The sequence below is a fragment of the Lissotriton vulgaris genome, chromosome 9 (assembly GCF_964263255.1).
Source record: "Lissotriton vulgaris chromosome 9, aLisVul1.2, whole genome shotgun sequence".
NCBI lineage: Eukaryota > Metazoa > Chordata > Amphibia > Caudata > Salamandridae > Lissotriton > Lissotriton vulgaris.
Window position 1 is genome coordinate 598,199,698 of NC_141697.1, and position 15,151 is coordinate 598,214,848.

General features: G+C 43.2%; 1 protein-coding gene across 1 annotated transcript in view; it reads right to left on the minus strand.

Moving 5' to 3' along the window:
- The window catches only part of CCDC175 (coiled-coil domain containing 175), a 406,581-nt gene that overhangs the window by 76,397 nt on the left and 315,033 nt on the right, over positions 1-15,151 (minus strand). The window contains exons 12-13 of the mRNA XM_086938208.1: positions 11,210-11,345; positions 7,440-7,571 (exon numbers count right to left, since the gene is read on the minus strand). Of these exons, the coding sequence (XP_086794334.1) occupies positions 7,440-7,571; positions 11,210-11,345 (268 nt within the window). The remainder of the gene's footprint in view (positions 1-7,439; positions 7,572-11,209; positions 11,346-15,151) is intronic.

Sequence of the window (15,151 nt, forward strand, 5' to 3'; positions counted from 1 at the left end):
TCCAGGGTAATAAGGAAAAAGTACAGAAATTTGGGGAGGATCACCATTTTAATAAGGGATATGCGGCCAGCTATAGTTAAGGTAAGGGCAATTCACCGAGCAATGCAGCTTGAGATGTGTTCCATTGCACATCCATAATTGATCCGCATTAGCTCATCTAGGTCTACCATTACGCGGATACCTAAGTATTTGACATCGGCATCCCACCACCCGAGTGGAAAATCTGTTTCAAAGGGAATAACAGAGCTGGTCAATGGTAATATCTGTGATTTGGACCAGTTTATATGGATACCGGATTGGCCGCCAAATTTAACAAATTCCTGCAACAATGGATTAAGATTTTAGTATGGGTCTTTAACATATGTGGTAGCATCATCTGCGTAGAGTGAGATAAGTATTGGGCGCAGGAGACACCAGAGGCCTATGTGCTTATAATGCTGTCTGATCTTTGCTGCCAGGAGATCCATAAATAAAGCAAAAAGAAGGGGATAGAGTGGACATCCCTGGCATGTGCCGCGAGATAGAGAGCTGGAGGAAGAGGTGTGCCCGTTAATCAAGACCTTCACCGTAGGGGAGGTGTACAGGAGTCAGAGCCATGATATAAAACCACCAGGAAGCCCCCTACACTGCAAAATGGTAAAGAGGTAGTCCCATTCCACTGAATCAAAGGCCTTAGAAGCGTCAAAAAGAAAGACCGCCGCCAATTTCAGCCTCGGATCTACGGCATGTAGGATGGAGAATAAGGTCCTGAGATTATGGGAAGTGGCTCTCCCTAGAATAAAACCTGCTTGGTCTGGGAGGAGTCTAAGCAATAATGCTTCACGAAAGTGTGGTTGGAGGCCCAATCTGCAGCCTTATAGATGTCTACAACAGGGACACCTCTAGCTAAAGCCGAAGAAGAAGACTTCGCTCTGGTGGAATGAGCTCGAATACCTTCAGGAAGACCATTCTTGGCCAAGGCGTAGCAGATCTTGATGCAGAGAATGATAAACCAGGGCAGTGTTCTTATGTGGACAGCCTTGCCCTTCATCTTACCCACATATCCAAAGAAAAGCTGGGCGTCCAACCTGACCAGGTAGAAGCTGACCGACCTCTTAGGGCCAAAGCAGTGAAGTCTCTCCTCCTCCTTGGAAGGGTGAGGGGAGGACAGAAAGTGGGTTAAGTAATAGATTGCCCTAGGTGGGAAGGAGTGACCACCTCAGGCAGGAAAGCAGCTCTGGCCCTAAGAACCATTGTATCCACATGAATTGAGGTAAATGGGGGCTTAGAGCTAGGGGCCTGTAGCTCACTAACCCTCCTGGCAGAAGTAATTGCAATCAGAAATATTGTTTTAAATGCTAGAAATCTCAATGAACATCTATGCAGGGGTTCAAAGGGAGACCCCATCAAGAAAGTAAGGACTAAATTCAAATCCCACTGAGTCATGATAAATGGAGAGGGAGGAAACAGATTACTGAGACCCGTAATAAATCTCATGACTATGGGAGATTTAATCAAAGAGGGTCGGTCTGATAAGCAAAGAAGGGTCGACAAGGCAGACAAGTAGCCTTTGACCATTGCAACTGCATAACCCTGTTGTGCCAGGGAAAGAGAGAAACTGAGAATATCAGACAAATAAGCTTGTAAAGGATCAATTGATCTCTCTCCACGCCATTTTACAAATCTTGCCAACCTAGCGGAGTAAACAGATTTGGTGGAGTGTCTTCTGGCCAATAAAATAACATAAACCACATCTGGCGGGAGAGAGAAAGAGCTCAGGTTTCCCCCTTTAATCACAAGGCATGAAGGTGAAGGCTCTGGAGGTAGGAGTATAGAACCGGCCCCTGGGACTGCGAGAAAAGGTCTGCCCTGAGAGGGAGATGGAGTGGAGGGTCTGATGAGAGGTAAAGGAGGTCTGTGTACCACACCCTTCTTGACCAGGCCATAGTGATCAATATGACTTGGGCCCGGTCTTAGCAAATCCTCCTGTGAACTTGAGGAATCAAGGGTATGGGAGGAAACGTGTAAAGAAGCTGAGCCGCAGTCTAGCTGAATCGCACCCCCAACTGCTCCCCGCATCGGATACTGGAGACTGCAGAACAACAGGCAGTGTTTGTTCTCCTGAGTGGCAAACAGGTTCCACCGAGGAAAGCCCCACATCCTGAAACTATGACCTCCGGATGAAGACGCCGCTCATGATTGTCGGAGTACTGCCGTTTGAGACTGTCCATATGCAAATGCAGCTCTCCCGGCAAACGATTTGTAATCACGCAAATCTGATCAGCCCTGAGCCCAGGACCAGAGCTACAAAGCCTCTCTGCAGAGACAATAGGACCCTACTCCTCCCTGTTTCTTTATGTACCACATCACAGTAGTGTTGTCCATCAGGACCTGAACTGAGACAAGAAAGGCCTTGCGAGCTAAACGTATTGCCCACAATTCTAGAAGATTGATGTGAAGCAATCTATCCTCCGGAGACCAAAGTCTCTTGACCTCAATATCCCCCAGATGAGCTCCCCACCCTAGAGTGAAGGCATCTGTTATCACTGTGGCCACAGGAGACGAAGGTTGAAACGGCTTCCCTTGAGAGAGGTTGTCCGAAACACTCCACCATAACAGATTCGCTGCGGTGTCCCTGGAGATTCTGACTACTTCCCTGAGATCCCTGTTGTGTTGAAACCACTGCCTGTGGAGGCACCACTGTAGTGCCCTCATGTGCCAGCGTGCAAGGTTGACCCACAGAATGCAGGAAGAAACCGACCAAGCAGGCGTAAGACCTTCAGGACTGGAACAGCCGCTCCATCTTGAAAAGTTGGAATCAAAGACTGGATGTCTAGAATACTCTGAGGAGGCAGGAAAGCACAACTCACAGTAGTATCCAGTACTGCCCCTATGAACAAGTTGCACTAAGACGGCACTAGGTGAGATTTGGGTACATTTATCGAAAAACCCAAGTCTAACAACAGTTGCGCTGTTACCTGCAGGTGATGCGGCACCATCTCTGGTGACTTTGCCTTGAGCAGCCAGTCGTCAGATAGGGGAAAACAGGAATCCCCAATCTTCTGAGATGTGCTGCTATCACCGCCATCACCTTCGTGAAGACCCGTGGAGTGGAAGTAAGACCGAAAGGAAGGACCTCAAACTGGTAGTGTTGAGATCCCACAGTAAAACAGAGATAATTCCGATGTGACTTCAGGATGGGTATGTGAAAATACGCACCCTGTAAATCAATCAACACCATTCAGTCTTCCTGCTGCAGTGCCAGAAGAACCTGAGCTAGGGTCAACATCTTGAATTTCTCCTGTTTGAGGTAAAAATAATTCAAGATCCTGAGGTAAAGGATTGGTCTCAACCGCCCGTCCTTTTTGGGAATCAGGAATAAGCATGGGCGGAAAATCCGTTACGCTCGCGGATTTTGCGGATTTTCGGTAAATTCGCAATCCGCGAGATTCGCGAATTTCCCACAAAATCCGCAAATTCGCACGCAGCGGATTTTTTTTTCTTAGTGATACAATTTTGCTGCGTGCGGTGTAAGTTCGTAATTGCGAACTGGAACAAAACCTTCGCGAACTGGCAGAAATCCTTGCAAACTGGCAGAAATGCTTGCGAACACAAAAAAAGCATTCAGCAGGTTCAAAAGCTCAAACTCATCATTAGTAACCATTCCCTGTAGTGCTTCCTGACAAGGGCCCCTCCAGAGTTCAGTTGCTAGTTGCAACAATTATATGACCCTGCTCTGACCCTCACAGCAGGCTCATAGAATAGCTACAAGTAGGCCACAAAGGTCCTGGAAAAAAAAATTGCACTGCAACAGAAAGCAAATTACAGATAAGGAAGCAGGTGCCAGACTGGAATTTTAAAACAGTGACACATTAATAAATCAACCCCAAATTAATTCATGTCAGTTGAAGCAGGCAGGTGTGCTTGCTTTTCCCCTCCATAATCTACAGTGATGAAGAACCAGAGGGTGGCATTGATGCACCAGCGGATGGCATGGGTGAAACAGAGGCAGGCAGGGGTGAAACAGAGGGTTCTGGGAACCTGTGATGATGAACCAGACATAGAAACAACATAATCGTGACTGTTGCGAGCCGACATGTAAGTTTGCAATTGCGAACTGGTACAAAACCCTCGCGAACTGGCAGAAATCCTTGCGAACTGGCAGAAATCCTTGCGAACACAAAAAAAAAATCTGCCAATTCACGAGAATTCGCGGATTTTGCGGATTGCGAGTTCGCAAATTCGCAAAATTCACGAACGCCAGATTCGCAAAATTCGCCCATGCTTAATCAGGAAATACCGGAAGTAGCATCCCAGACTCCTTTAATGCTCCGGAACAATCTCTATCGCACCTTACTGTAGTAAAGACAGAACCTCTTGTTGCAGGAGCAACAGATGTTTCTCCGAGAACCAGCCCTAGTAAGGGGGGAAAAGGAGGGGGAAACTTCCAGAAAGGAAGAGCATATCCATTTTCTATGAATTCCAAAACCCAGAGAACTGATGTAACAGATCCCCAATTTACACCTGACCTCCCACGGGAACAACATGCTCTAAGATGGGGGATCTAGAGCTGCTTCCCTGCTGTACCAGATGGGGGAACAGGAGACAAGGAGGAGGAGGAGGAGACTCGTTGATGAGCTGAGCCTTGCAGGAGACATCTACCTTTGACTCTGAACAACCTATACAAAGGATTCGCCTGTTGCTGCTGCCAGGCCCGAAAGGAAGGAGGAGTCCTACCAAACTAGCATTCAAAAGGCAAATCCAAAAGGGTGGCCAGCACATCTGAAGAAAGACCAAACCCCCCTTAACCAGGCGTGCTACCTGGTTGCCACTGAGGAACCTATCAGCCTAGCAACAGAGTCGGCTGTATCAAGCCCAGATTGTATGACTTAATATGACGGAGCTTCTGTGTCCGACAGAACCAACGCAAAATGGCTCTGAATGTTCTCCGTAAGCTTGAGGATCACTTGCTTTGAAGAATCCATCAGAGCGTGAATGTAGTGATCCAGCAGACACGTCGCTTATTTGCATTTTTTGGCCATACTAGCTTTTTAGCTGACTACTCCATCCTCTTAGATTCCCTATCTCCAGGCGTGGATGGGAAAGAGCCTGTAGAATGCTTAGTAGAAAATGATGACTGAATTACTAAGCTCTCAGGGGAAGGGTGTGCAGATAAAAAAGCTGGATCCCCAGGTGCTACTTTGCACCTTCTTGTAACCAATCTGGACACAGCAGAGGCAGTCATAGGCTGCTGCCATACCTCTAAAATGGGCTCTGTCAAAGCCTCATTAAAGGGAAGCAGAGGCTGTGTAACAGATGAAGGAGAGTGAAGAACTTCCATCAGGATGTTAGACTTAAGTTTCGCGGTAGGCAACTGCAAGTCTGGCTGATCAGCTACTTTCCTTATAATGGAGTGGTTAGAAGAGACCTCCCTTGATAGAAGGCCTTTCGGAGAAAGGAGTTCCCACTACAGAGATGTATCCATCTGCAGTCCCTCAAATTCTTGCATAGGATCAATGATCTCCCCTTCTTCAGCCTCTTCCTACTGCTCCTGGTATTATTCCTCCTCCAGCTAACCTCTGTGCCTTCCTTCTAGATCTGATACTGGGTATCGGTGTTGGCGGTGCCAGACGGAGTGCCAGTAAGTTCAGGGCTAGCATCAATGGAGGCTCCACAGGGATAGCTTAAGGTGCCAGGCGTGGCCGAGACGGCGCTAGTTGGAGCCAGAGGGCGCCGGAGAATACTCCACTCTTCCCTCTAGAGATTACACTGGCGTTAAGTACCTCGGCGTCAGGAGAGGTCAATTTCCCAGATTCATGGCACGGCATGAACGGAATGAATGGTGCCTGTGCAAAATGAGGTGGCAAGCCTCCAAGGATGTATGACAGCGGTCCCATGGGGCCAACAGGCGCACCAGTAGGGTTAGCCACCCAGGCAACATGCCGAATGTCGCATTCAAGAAATGCAAAGGATCCGTACTTGGAGCTGGAAAGGGTGGGTACGGACCCAGTACCGCCTGTTCAGGGACAGCTCAAGAAGGCTATAGGACTGGCGCCAGTTGCGTCACCGGTGACACTGGAGCCAAAGTTGGAGTGACCGGGGGAGAAGGGGTCGCTTTCCTGTGCGCTGGAGAACCTCTCGAAGTCAGAGAGTGCGCCGGAGTCACCTGAGGTGAAGGGGAAGGTGATACTTCATCCTTTCTGTGATGTCAGAGTATAGGGGACCCTGACTTTGGTGACTTATCTTTAGACGAATGATGCCTGGAACCATGACATTGCTTCTTCTTGTGTTTTCTTGATGACTTTGAGGTGTACGGAGTCGACAACTTAGACTTCGATCTCGTCCTCTTCCGGCCCCTCTTCGGTTTGCTCGCCCTGGCCATGAACAACTTGGCCTCCCTCTCTTTGAGGGCCTTTGGATTCATGCATCGACACTACAAACACCCCTCAATCTTGTGGTCCGACGAGAGGCACCAAAGACAATCTTCATGGGGGGTCAGTGATAGACATATGACCCTTACATTCCCTACAAGGCTTGAAACTGGACTTCTTCTGAGCAGCTATGTCCCTGCTACAATTCCAGGAAGAACCTGCAACAATGAAACTCTCAGAAATCGAGAGCGTTAGAGAAAAGCATTACACATCGATGACGCAGAAAAAAGGGAACTTACGTCAGCACGCCAACGAAGTTTTCTTATGACTCCTATGACGTCGCACAGGGTCACGAGCAGAGCCGTTCCATTCTGACGTCCTCGTCGACGTGGAAGAGCTTTGGAGAAAGGTTTTAGTGAAATGCTGCGCAAGGGGTAATTCAAAAGGTGAGGAATCCACAGGCAGATGTATCCATCAGAATGCATGAATATGACCAGAATTCTGAGAAAGCTGGCTCTGACTGTGCTGTATAAAACAATGAAATCTATAACAGATTTAACTATATTATTGTAATAATTATTAAGATAATGTATACTCAAAAAATAACGAATATTCTAATGATATCTATTGTAGTGAGAACATAGCAATAGCATCAATATCACTGCTATTACTAATATTATTTTTATAAGTATTACTACTCTCAATAAATTATTAGTAATCCAGATGGAAAAGACTTTGAAAGCAAGTAACGCAGTTCTACAATGCAACATCTAAAAGATAAAAAAAAACTATTGCAGAGTTCTGAAATATTGCTATAAATAAGAAGAGTTATAAGTCGTTATCCCAAAAACGTCATGCTCTCCTCTATGCCTAATATATATTTCTTAATCACCTCCTTTGCTGCAAAGCAACTATCAAAAGCTAAATTGTCAGAGGGAAAGGCATGTAAAATCAGAAAAAATATGTGATACAAACAGGTACTCGAACAATATTAGTATAATATTTTAATGCTTAACATGTAAAATGCACAAAAAAATGTATTGCTTGAAACAGCCCTTACAAATAGGAATTAAAATGGAATTAAATCACCTGAAGCTTTTCAATGTCCTCAAGATAACATTCTTTTATGGATTTGTTCTTGTTCTCTGCTTCAATTTGTTCTTTGGTGAGGCGTTTGATATCTGAATCTCTTTGCATAATATCTTTCTTAAGACGTATGCCCTGATGAAAGAGGACAACAATATCAGCGTAAACACAAGCAGATGCAAAGATGTTTTTCACTACTGAAATTTTACATGTAGCACATTTGTAGCAGGGGGATTTCAGTATAAAAAAATCCATGTGTAAACATTTTTACTGTCACTTTTTACCAACTTTTCTTTTTTTAAATGAAATGGAAAGGCGCTTTTAAAATCATTTTAGAGACAACTATATTGCATAGTATTTCCATCTTTGAATGAGGTTTTGCCAACTTCAGCTAAGTAGCATCCTTTCATCTACCAATCAAGGTTCTATGAACTATATTGAGTGCATAAGAATGGTGGTGGTAAAATAGACACAGATAAGAATGTAAGGCATGAATTAATTCCCAGTCAATAGCAATCACTTACTGGTGCATCTGAAACACACTGCACACCATTTTGTCACAGAGCATTACCAGGGTTCCGGGGAATTCCAATGGTGGGGAAATTACAGGGGTTGTCAGATTATGGGGAATAACTGGAAGTAATTGGTGTTTCCATGCTGAATCACACGTATTTCCCTGGTGTTTCATACTAGATTGCGTCATCTTTTAGCAGCTAAAATATCTGTGTGAAGCACAAACAACTTACAATACATCCATCGGAATTAGTGGACCACTCATATTGAGAGCATACATCTTAAATTTTTTTGAGGTGTTATGGTCACTGAACAACGTATACACATGTGATATGACTTTAATAATACGTTGTGGAAGGAATACATTCCACAATATGGCCATACATTTTAATTTACATAAGGACCTCATTACAATTTCAGTGCTACATTCTTATCCCTGTGCAAATGCTTGTTTGTACAGGGGTCAGAAATACAAGTTGTATGATAATGATCAAATTCAGTTTTCACCCAAGAGATTGTGCCAGGTCAAATCAGGCAAAGGTTATGACGAGAAAAGGCATGCCAAAAATGCAAAGTCATGCGGAACTCAGTAAATTAAATACAGACTCCACATGTTATGCCTCATTTGCAAACTGAAAAATTGGAACAACAGGTATTCACCATGTGTGCTAAATACCTCCGCCTCAGGATGACCTAAATGAGGGCCTAAATGTTGACCTTACCATTTATTACATCTTTCATCTCTGCTCAAAGCCTATGCAGTTTATCTTTGCTACATTGGCAACAAAATGTGTCAGACTTTTCCCCCACTTGGCAATGTTTATGCTGTCAAGCATAAAAATCTAACAGGAAGGTATGGAGACATGTCTTACCAAATTTAATGGACTAAGGGGATGAAACAATATTCAGTAATTGTATGTGCAAGAAGAAAATTAATGACAGGTTACGAATACATTTATAAGGAAAGAAAACATACTCAGTGATATTCACAACCCCCCAAGAAGGCCTGCAAGGGAAATTCACAACATTGACAAATATAAACACTTTAAAGACAAATATAGGCCAATGTTCTCATGGATTTGTAATATGTCGCAGTGACCCTTACTGACTATTTTAATTGTTTTCAAACTAACAGCCCAGCAAGTAATAGGAACCCTTTTATATAACTTGCGTTTAATGTAAGCAGTGAAACCAATTCACCAAATTTGGAGAGGGGGCAATTGTGACATCAAATGACTTTTGACTAAGTGACATCATGATCTTTGAAGCAATAATAACACAAAAACTATAATTGCTGAGGGTAATTAAAAAAACGATAATTACATTACAGAAAAGTCACTGTTAGTTACCCAAAACACATAAAAATCACATACCACGATACAGCCTTAAATGCCCAATCCATATAAACTGATACTGCACTATATTCTGAAGTACAGCCTCACAGCTTGGGTACAACTCATATGCCTAGGTATAATGTCATTTATTTCTCATCCCCTGGCACTCACATAAATTAAAAGACATTTTCACTATTCTGCAAGAGCCTAGGGCAGACAGCAAGGATGCTATATCTGGCCCCTTCAGCCGGCTATGAGAAGGTTAAGTATCTCTAGCCAGGGCCTCACACTGTGATAGAAGATAGGAGATTTTGACAAGAAGCAGAACTGTGGTACATGTGTAGCCTCCCTGTGCGGACAGGTATACATCTTTCTGCCACACTAAAACCAGCACTTTCAGTTGATGGGGTATTGAAGGAAAAAGAGTTATTTGTTTATCGAATGGATCCACAAGCACACTTGAGGGCTTCAGTGTGATGTTGGTAAAGACCAGTGATGGATCTGCAGATATTAAGCTTGGCTCTTCAAGAACCAAGTTTGCTTCATGTTCTTAGTTCTTTCCATCTGATCCTAGAATTCCAGAAGCAATATGGAAATACCATGAGAAACAATATATTCCACAGAGGTTGTAGTATCAATCTCTGGTGGAACTTAAATGACACTCTGGGCCTGATTACGAGTTTGGCGGAAGGACTGCCAGTCCGTCATGGCGGTGCTGAGGAACACGCCACCAATCCAGTGGCATTCCGACCTCCGCATTACAACATCACTGCGGGGCTGGCGGTGTGTCGGCGGCTCAGCCAGGGCGGTGGCATGCTGTGGCTCTCGGAGAGAGAATTGATCCAATGCCGGCCCCTCTGAGCTTGGCAAGCTGTGCGTGCACCGACAGTGCTGGTATAGGGGGGCACAACATGGGCCCCAGCCACAATCCACATGGGGTTATTTGCTCAGGGGTCATTTTGTGGCCCTTACCTCCATTTCTGCCGACCTTTCCATGGCAGTGTCCCACCATTAAAAGCTTGGCGAAAAGGCAGTCATAATTCCCAAGGCGGGCCTATGCCAGCCCTGCCGAGGATTGACTGCTGCTGTCCCCACTGCCGCCTCTGTGGGAGCTTGGATCTTGGCGGTTGGGGCAATCTAGAGGTGGTCTGGAGGACGTATCCATGCTTGCATTGTAATACGGCAGTTTGACCGCCAGGTAAGCTGGCTGCCAGACTGCCAAAAAGCAACGGCTGTTCCTGAACCTCCAGGGTTGTAATCAGGCCCTCTGCGTGCAAAACAGGCTTTATGCCCACTTTGGGTCTCAGCATTATTTTGGTAATACAAAGGGGTTTAAAGTGATTTCTGCAATAGTAATATTCCAGGTGCCAATTTCTGGTGATGTATTTGTGTTTAAGAAAGCCATAATTTAAATTGGGCAAAATTCCCTGAAATGAGGACCTGCTCCAGAAGACTAACAGATTTGAAATCAGACTAACTCAATGGCGGGAATAAAACTTTATGGAAGAAGTACAGTATTAGACAGCCATAGAGCGGCTTAAGTACTGGGCTCTATCATGAGTGTATGAACAAGTGGATTGAAAGACAGATCAGTACTACAGGATGAGAGCACTCAGATCAACACAAAACTCTACTGCCTAAATTTGGTAAACAAGTGCCAGTGCCTGGGGGTGCACAAATGGAGACCCAGGTGTGGTCCAGTTGAACCAAAAAGATTATACTGCCATTGCACAATTTTGAACCAAACATATCTAGTTGGGTTTACACCAGGCACCAAATAGTATAAGGTGCTAATAACATTATAGATCCTAAAAGTTTGTGGCAAAATTAAAATTAAGTATGAAATGAAGACATTTTTACTTGAACGGATAGTCTTCAATATCTTGTATATATTATTCTTATTTTAATATGACTTGCTTCACTTACTTCCTCAGTTAAATCAGCAGACCTTTTTTTACCAGCCTCCATTTTTTGAGTCATGTCATTCACATATCTATCTTCAGCATGCTTCCACAGCTCTGCTTGCTTTGTTATTTCATCGTGTTTAACTTGAAGTGTCATTCTAGTGGGAAACAAGTTGTTATACTTTTTAATGTAATTGTTTTGTTATTAAGTGACCTTTGAGAAGTATACACATGCCTTTATTTATGTTTTACATTTTTTCCTGGATTATTTTTACCAAATTCACATACTGAACGTTTCTATTCCTAATCACTTTCATGTTGGGCTGACCGTCAATAACAAACAACCTCAACGAAAAAATAACACAGTTAGTAACACACAACCTCAATCAAAAATAGCAATCAGGAAATAAATCCTGAATTTATCACCCCATTTATACGAGTAGAGTTTGGTGGTCTTGGAACGGGGTGCAGGTGTGGCGGCCTGCTCCAAGACTGACAAACTCATAATCAGGCCCTTAATCTAAACATTATTAATTATTAATTAGCATTTAAAACTATATATATACAGATTACAAATGAAAAAAATAGATATAAAACTAAAAAAAGAAAGGAAAAAAGTCAAATTACATAAATTCATTCAACTACCAAAAAGAAGCAAAAAAGTTAGTAATAGATTAAATTCCAATTAATACATACAAACACGATTAAATCATATATGTAATGTGTGTGAAGTGAAGTGCTTTGCCTAATGTTACCTTGACCAGAGTAGGAATAGTAAATCTAACCCCACTGATCCATGATCCCTCCTTTTAGACGCAGCGGTCTGGGGCAGCAATATGGATTGGAGAAAACAACCTAACACTTGATGGCTCAAAAACAGAAATTGTAGTGTAAATACCAGAATACTTGCTCAGAAACAATTACACTACGTACCCACAGTCCATCTTCTTTAGAGTATGTGTACTTGTCAAAATAAAAGAGTGAAACCTAAGAGTGATTATAGCATGCTTATCCAAACCTGATTTCACATGAGGGTACATTTGCCAAAGCTTCCATCCTCCAAAACAACTTGGTTCATCCCCATCTAATACCATCCCATAATAGTTGGAGCCCAGGTCAACTCAAGACTTGACCACTGTAAAGCATTGATATTCTAATTACTATCACACCAAGTCCAAACGCTTTGGGAGACTGATCTTTAGCCATAAAAAGCATGAACCAGGGAAGCACATTTCAAATGCTGACAGTGCCTTCCAGTTAAAGAAAGCACCACATTCAAGATTCTCCGCTTTACTTAAATATGCCATTAAAAGTATTGTCCCTAAATGCTTGTGGGAGTAAATTAGCCTTATGTCAAAAATGCATCTTCTTCTCAGGAGGTAAATCCACTTCTACTCATCTCCAAAACCACAAGCAAAAGACAGAGTGATTGATATTTCTCTATGCCAGTCACCTGCCTTGGGAACAACTTGCCCAAGCAAATAGGTCAGGCCCAATCACTGAAGAAGTTTAGATCATGACTCAAGACCCATCTAACCATTTTGCAAGTATCTCCTCTACTTCCCCTTCTACCTCCATGTATCACAATGCCTTGCCTTTGTTGTTGTTATTGTATGCCTGCCATGTTAATATCTCACTAGCAACATAAGCATCTACTGTTGCAGTGTTGTCCATCTTTGCCTCTATGCAATTTACTTCTTCAGAAAGCACATTACGAGCAACATTAACATAAAGGCCCCCATTTATGGGGATTTGGCGTACGGCAGCACAGAAAGTCACCTTGCAGCACTGTCCTATGTCAAATTTAAAGGGCAGGAATACACCATATTGGATACACCATATGTATCCAATATAGTTAATTCCTGTCCTTTCCCCTTCACTGACGCCATTCCCGCAGACTGATGCCAATGCAGGCACAATTGCACCACGGTGCAAGTGTTCCTGTGTTGTCAGCAAGATTGTTTTGTGCAGGAACGGACACCTTCCTAAACTGAAACAATTCCTGCTTCTATGTGTGCGGCATTCTGCAGCAGACGTAGACAGAGGAAAAAAACAAGGTGAAATAAAGATATTTATCCTCATTATGCCTGCCCTGGGGAGGGGTAAGACTTTGATGCATTCCCAAGTTTCCAAGTCCTTATAAATCTGGGAATGTGTCAAAAACCATGGGAGTTGCATGGGAAAACTCACCACCACTCCCATGGAACGCCTCCCTTGCACAGAGTAAGGTGACGCAACAATTTGTGCTGCGTTGCCTTACTCAAGATTAATGAGGCCACTCAAAGCCACACAATGTGACTTTGCATGGCTTCATAAATCTGACTCAGAGCCTTGCGTCACACATGTACCACTTTACGTGGTGCAAACGTGATGCGAGGTTCTCATAAATATGCCCCAAAGAGTGTAGTGGGATCATGCAAAGCACAACCTATGCACCACAGAACATCTTAAAGTATCTGAACATATTGAATTAACCCCTTAAGTGCTGCCTCGGTGCATTGGCCGACGGCAGCACTACCTCCCCAGTGCTGCGCACGACCATTGAACGTCCATTCAGCACTAGTTCTAATGGACAGCGCAGCACTGGGGATGAATGTTTAATAGCAGCTATGGGGTTAATAATTGAGAGAAGTCTTACATCTTTACTAAGAAAAGAATAAAACATTTCAGGCATTTTGTTTATTGCCCAATAATAGTGTTCTGTCTGAACTTAGCCATTCTGCACTACACTGCCATCAAAGAGTAAGCCTACAATGCTCTCAAGATTTAACACTTTGCAAGAAACCACAGTGCTCTATGAAGGCCTGCAGGACAGAAAATAAGAAAGGTGCCATGTGCCACCCACCGCAGGAATGTAATAATATTTTGTAAAGCTAAGTTTTTTGAGAGAAGCAAAATCCACTTCAAGACTGATGAGGGGATTCAAGCCGAAGTAGATCCACACGTGTTTATGAGTGACCACCAATCTCACAAAGAAATGCATAAGAATTCATGAGTTGGTTCCTGAGACATCTACCCTAACCCACTGCAGATTTAAGAAAACATTTTCCTTGGAGACTTCTTTTCGAAGCTGGTTAAAGGTGAGAGTAAACAAGCAGTCATTGAGACAGATCTGATTCCTAAGGAAAGACGGAACTTCTGAGGACAAGAAGTTCTAGAGGACATAGGGAAACTTAACTGATAGAAAAAAGAAACAAGCCCTTTCTTCAAAACTATTGAACACAATAGCTTAATCAAATAGAGTTCTTGTGTTGGTAACCCTTTAAGTTCTCCCACATGTTCCTTGTTTGACATACATTGTAATAAATATTTTTTTTTAAATAAGATACCTTTAGTTTTCTTATCTTTTGAATTCACAATTCCATAAATAAATGCTTCTGGTGTCAAATGGCTAGGTTAGGCCCAAAAGCAACACAGTCATTTTACATGCACACGTTCTTTAAGTTGCCTTCTTTTCTACACAATGACTTTTGAAACAAATTTGCTTGTGCGACAGTGCAGGATTAGTTTCTGTGAAACCACACTGCTTACAAATTCCACTTTGTAAGTACACTATCATGACACCTTGAACATTTGGGACAAGGCCCAGATGATATCTGTTAACTCTCTGTGAGGAAGGAGGTGTAACTTGTGACCAAGTCAGGGACCTGCACACACTTACCTTCAGGAAATGGGGAGTTAGATCATCCAGTAGGGGATTCTTGTCAGAACACCTGCACTAGGCTAATAGGTTAGGGAGCAGACAGTAGGAGTACACTATACACTACTTATATGCCAGCATTTATTAACTGCTTCAGCACAATGGTGGAATTGTTTGTTCTTTTCACTGTCCTCATTTTGTTTAATCACTTTCATTTGCTTCTGTCTATTAATCATTGCAGCGCATATATTCAATACAAGAATCACAATGGATCAATAAATATTCAAAACACCCCTTTGCGTATTTCTTGTGTAGTCACCTGAG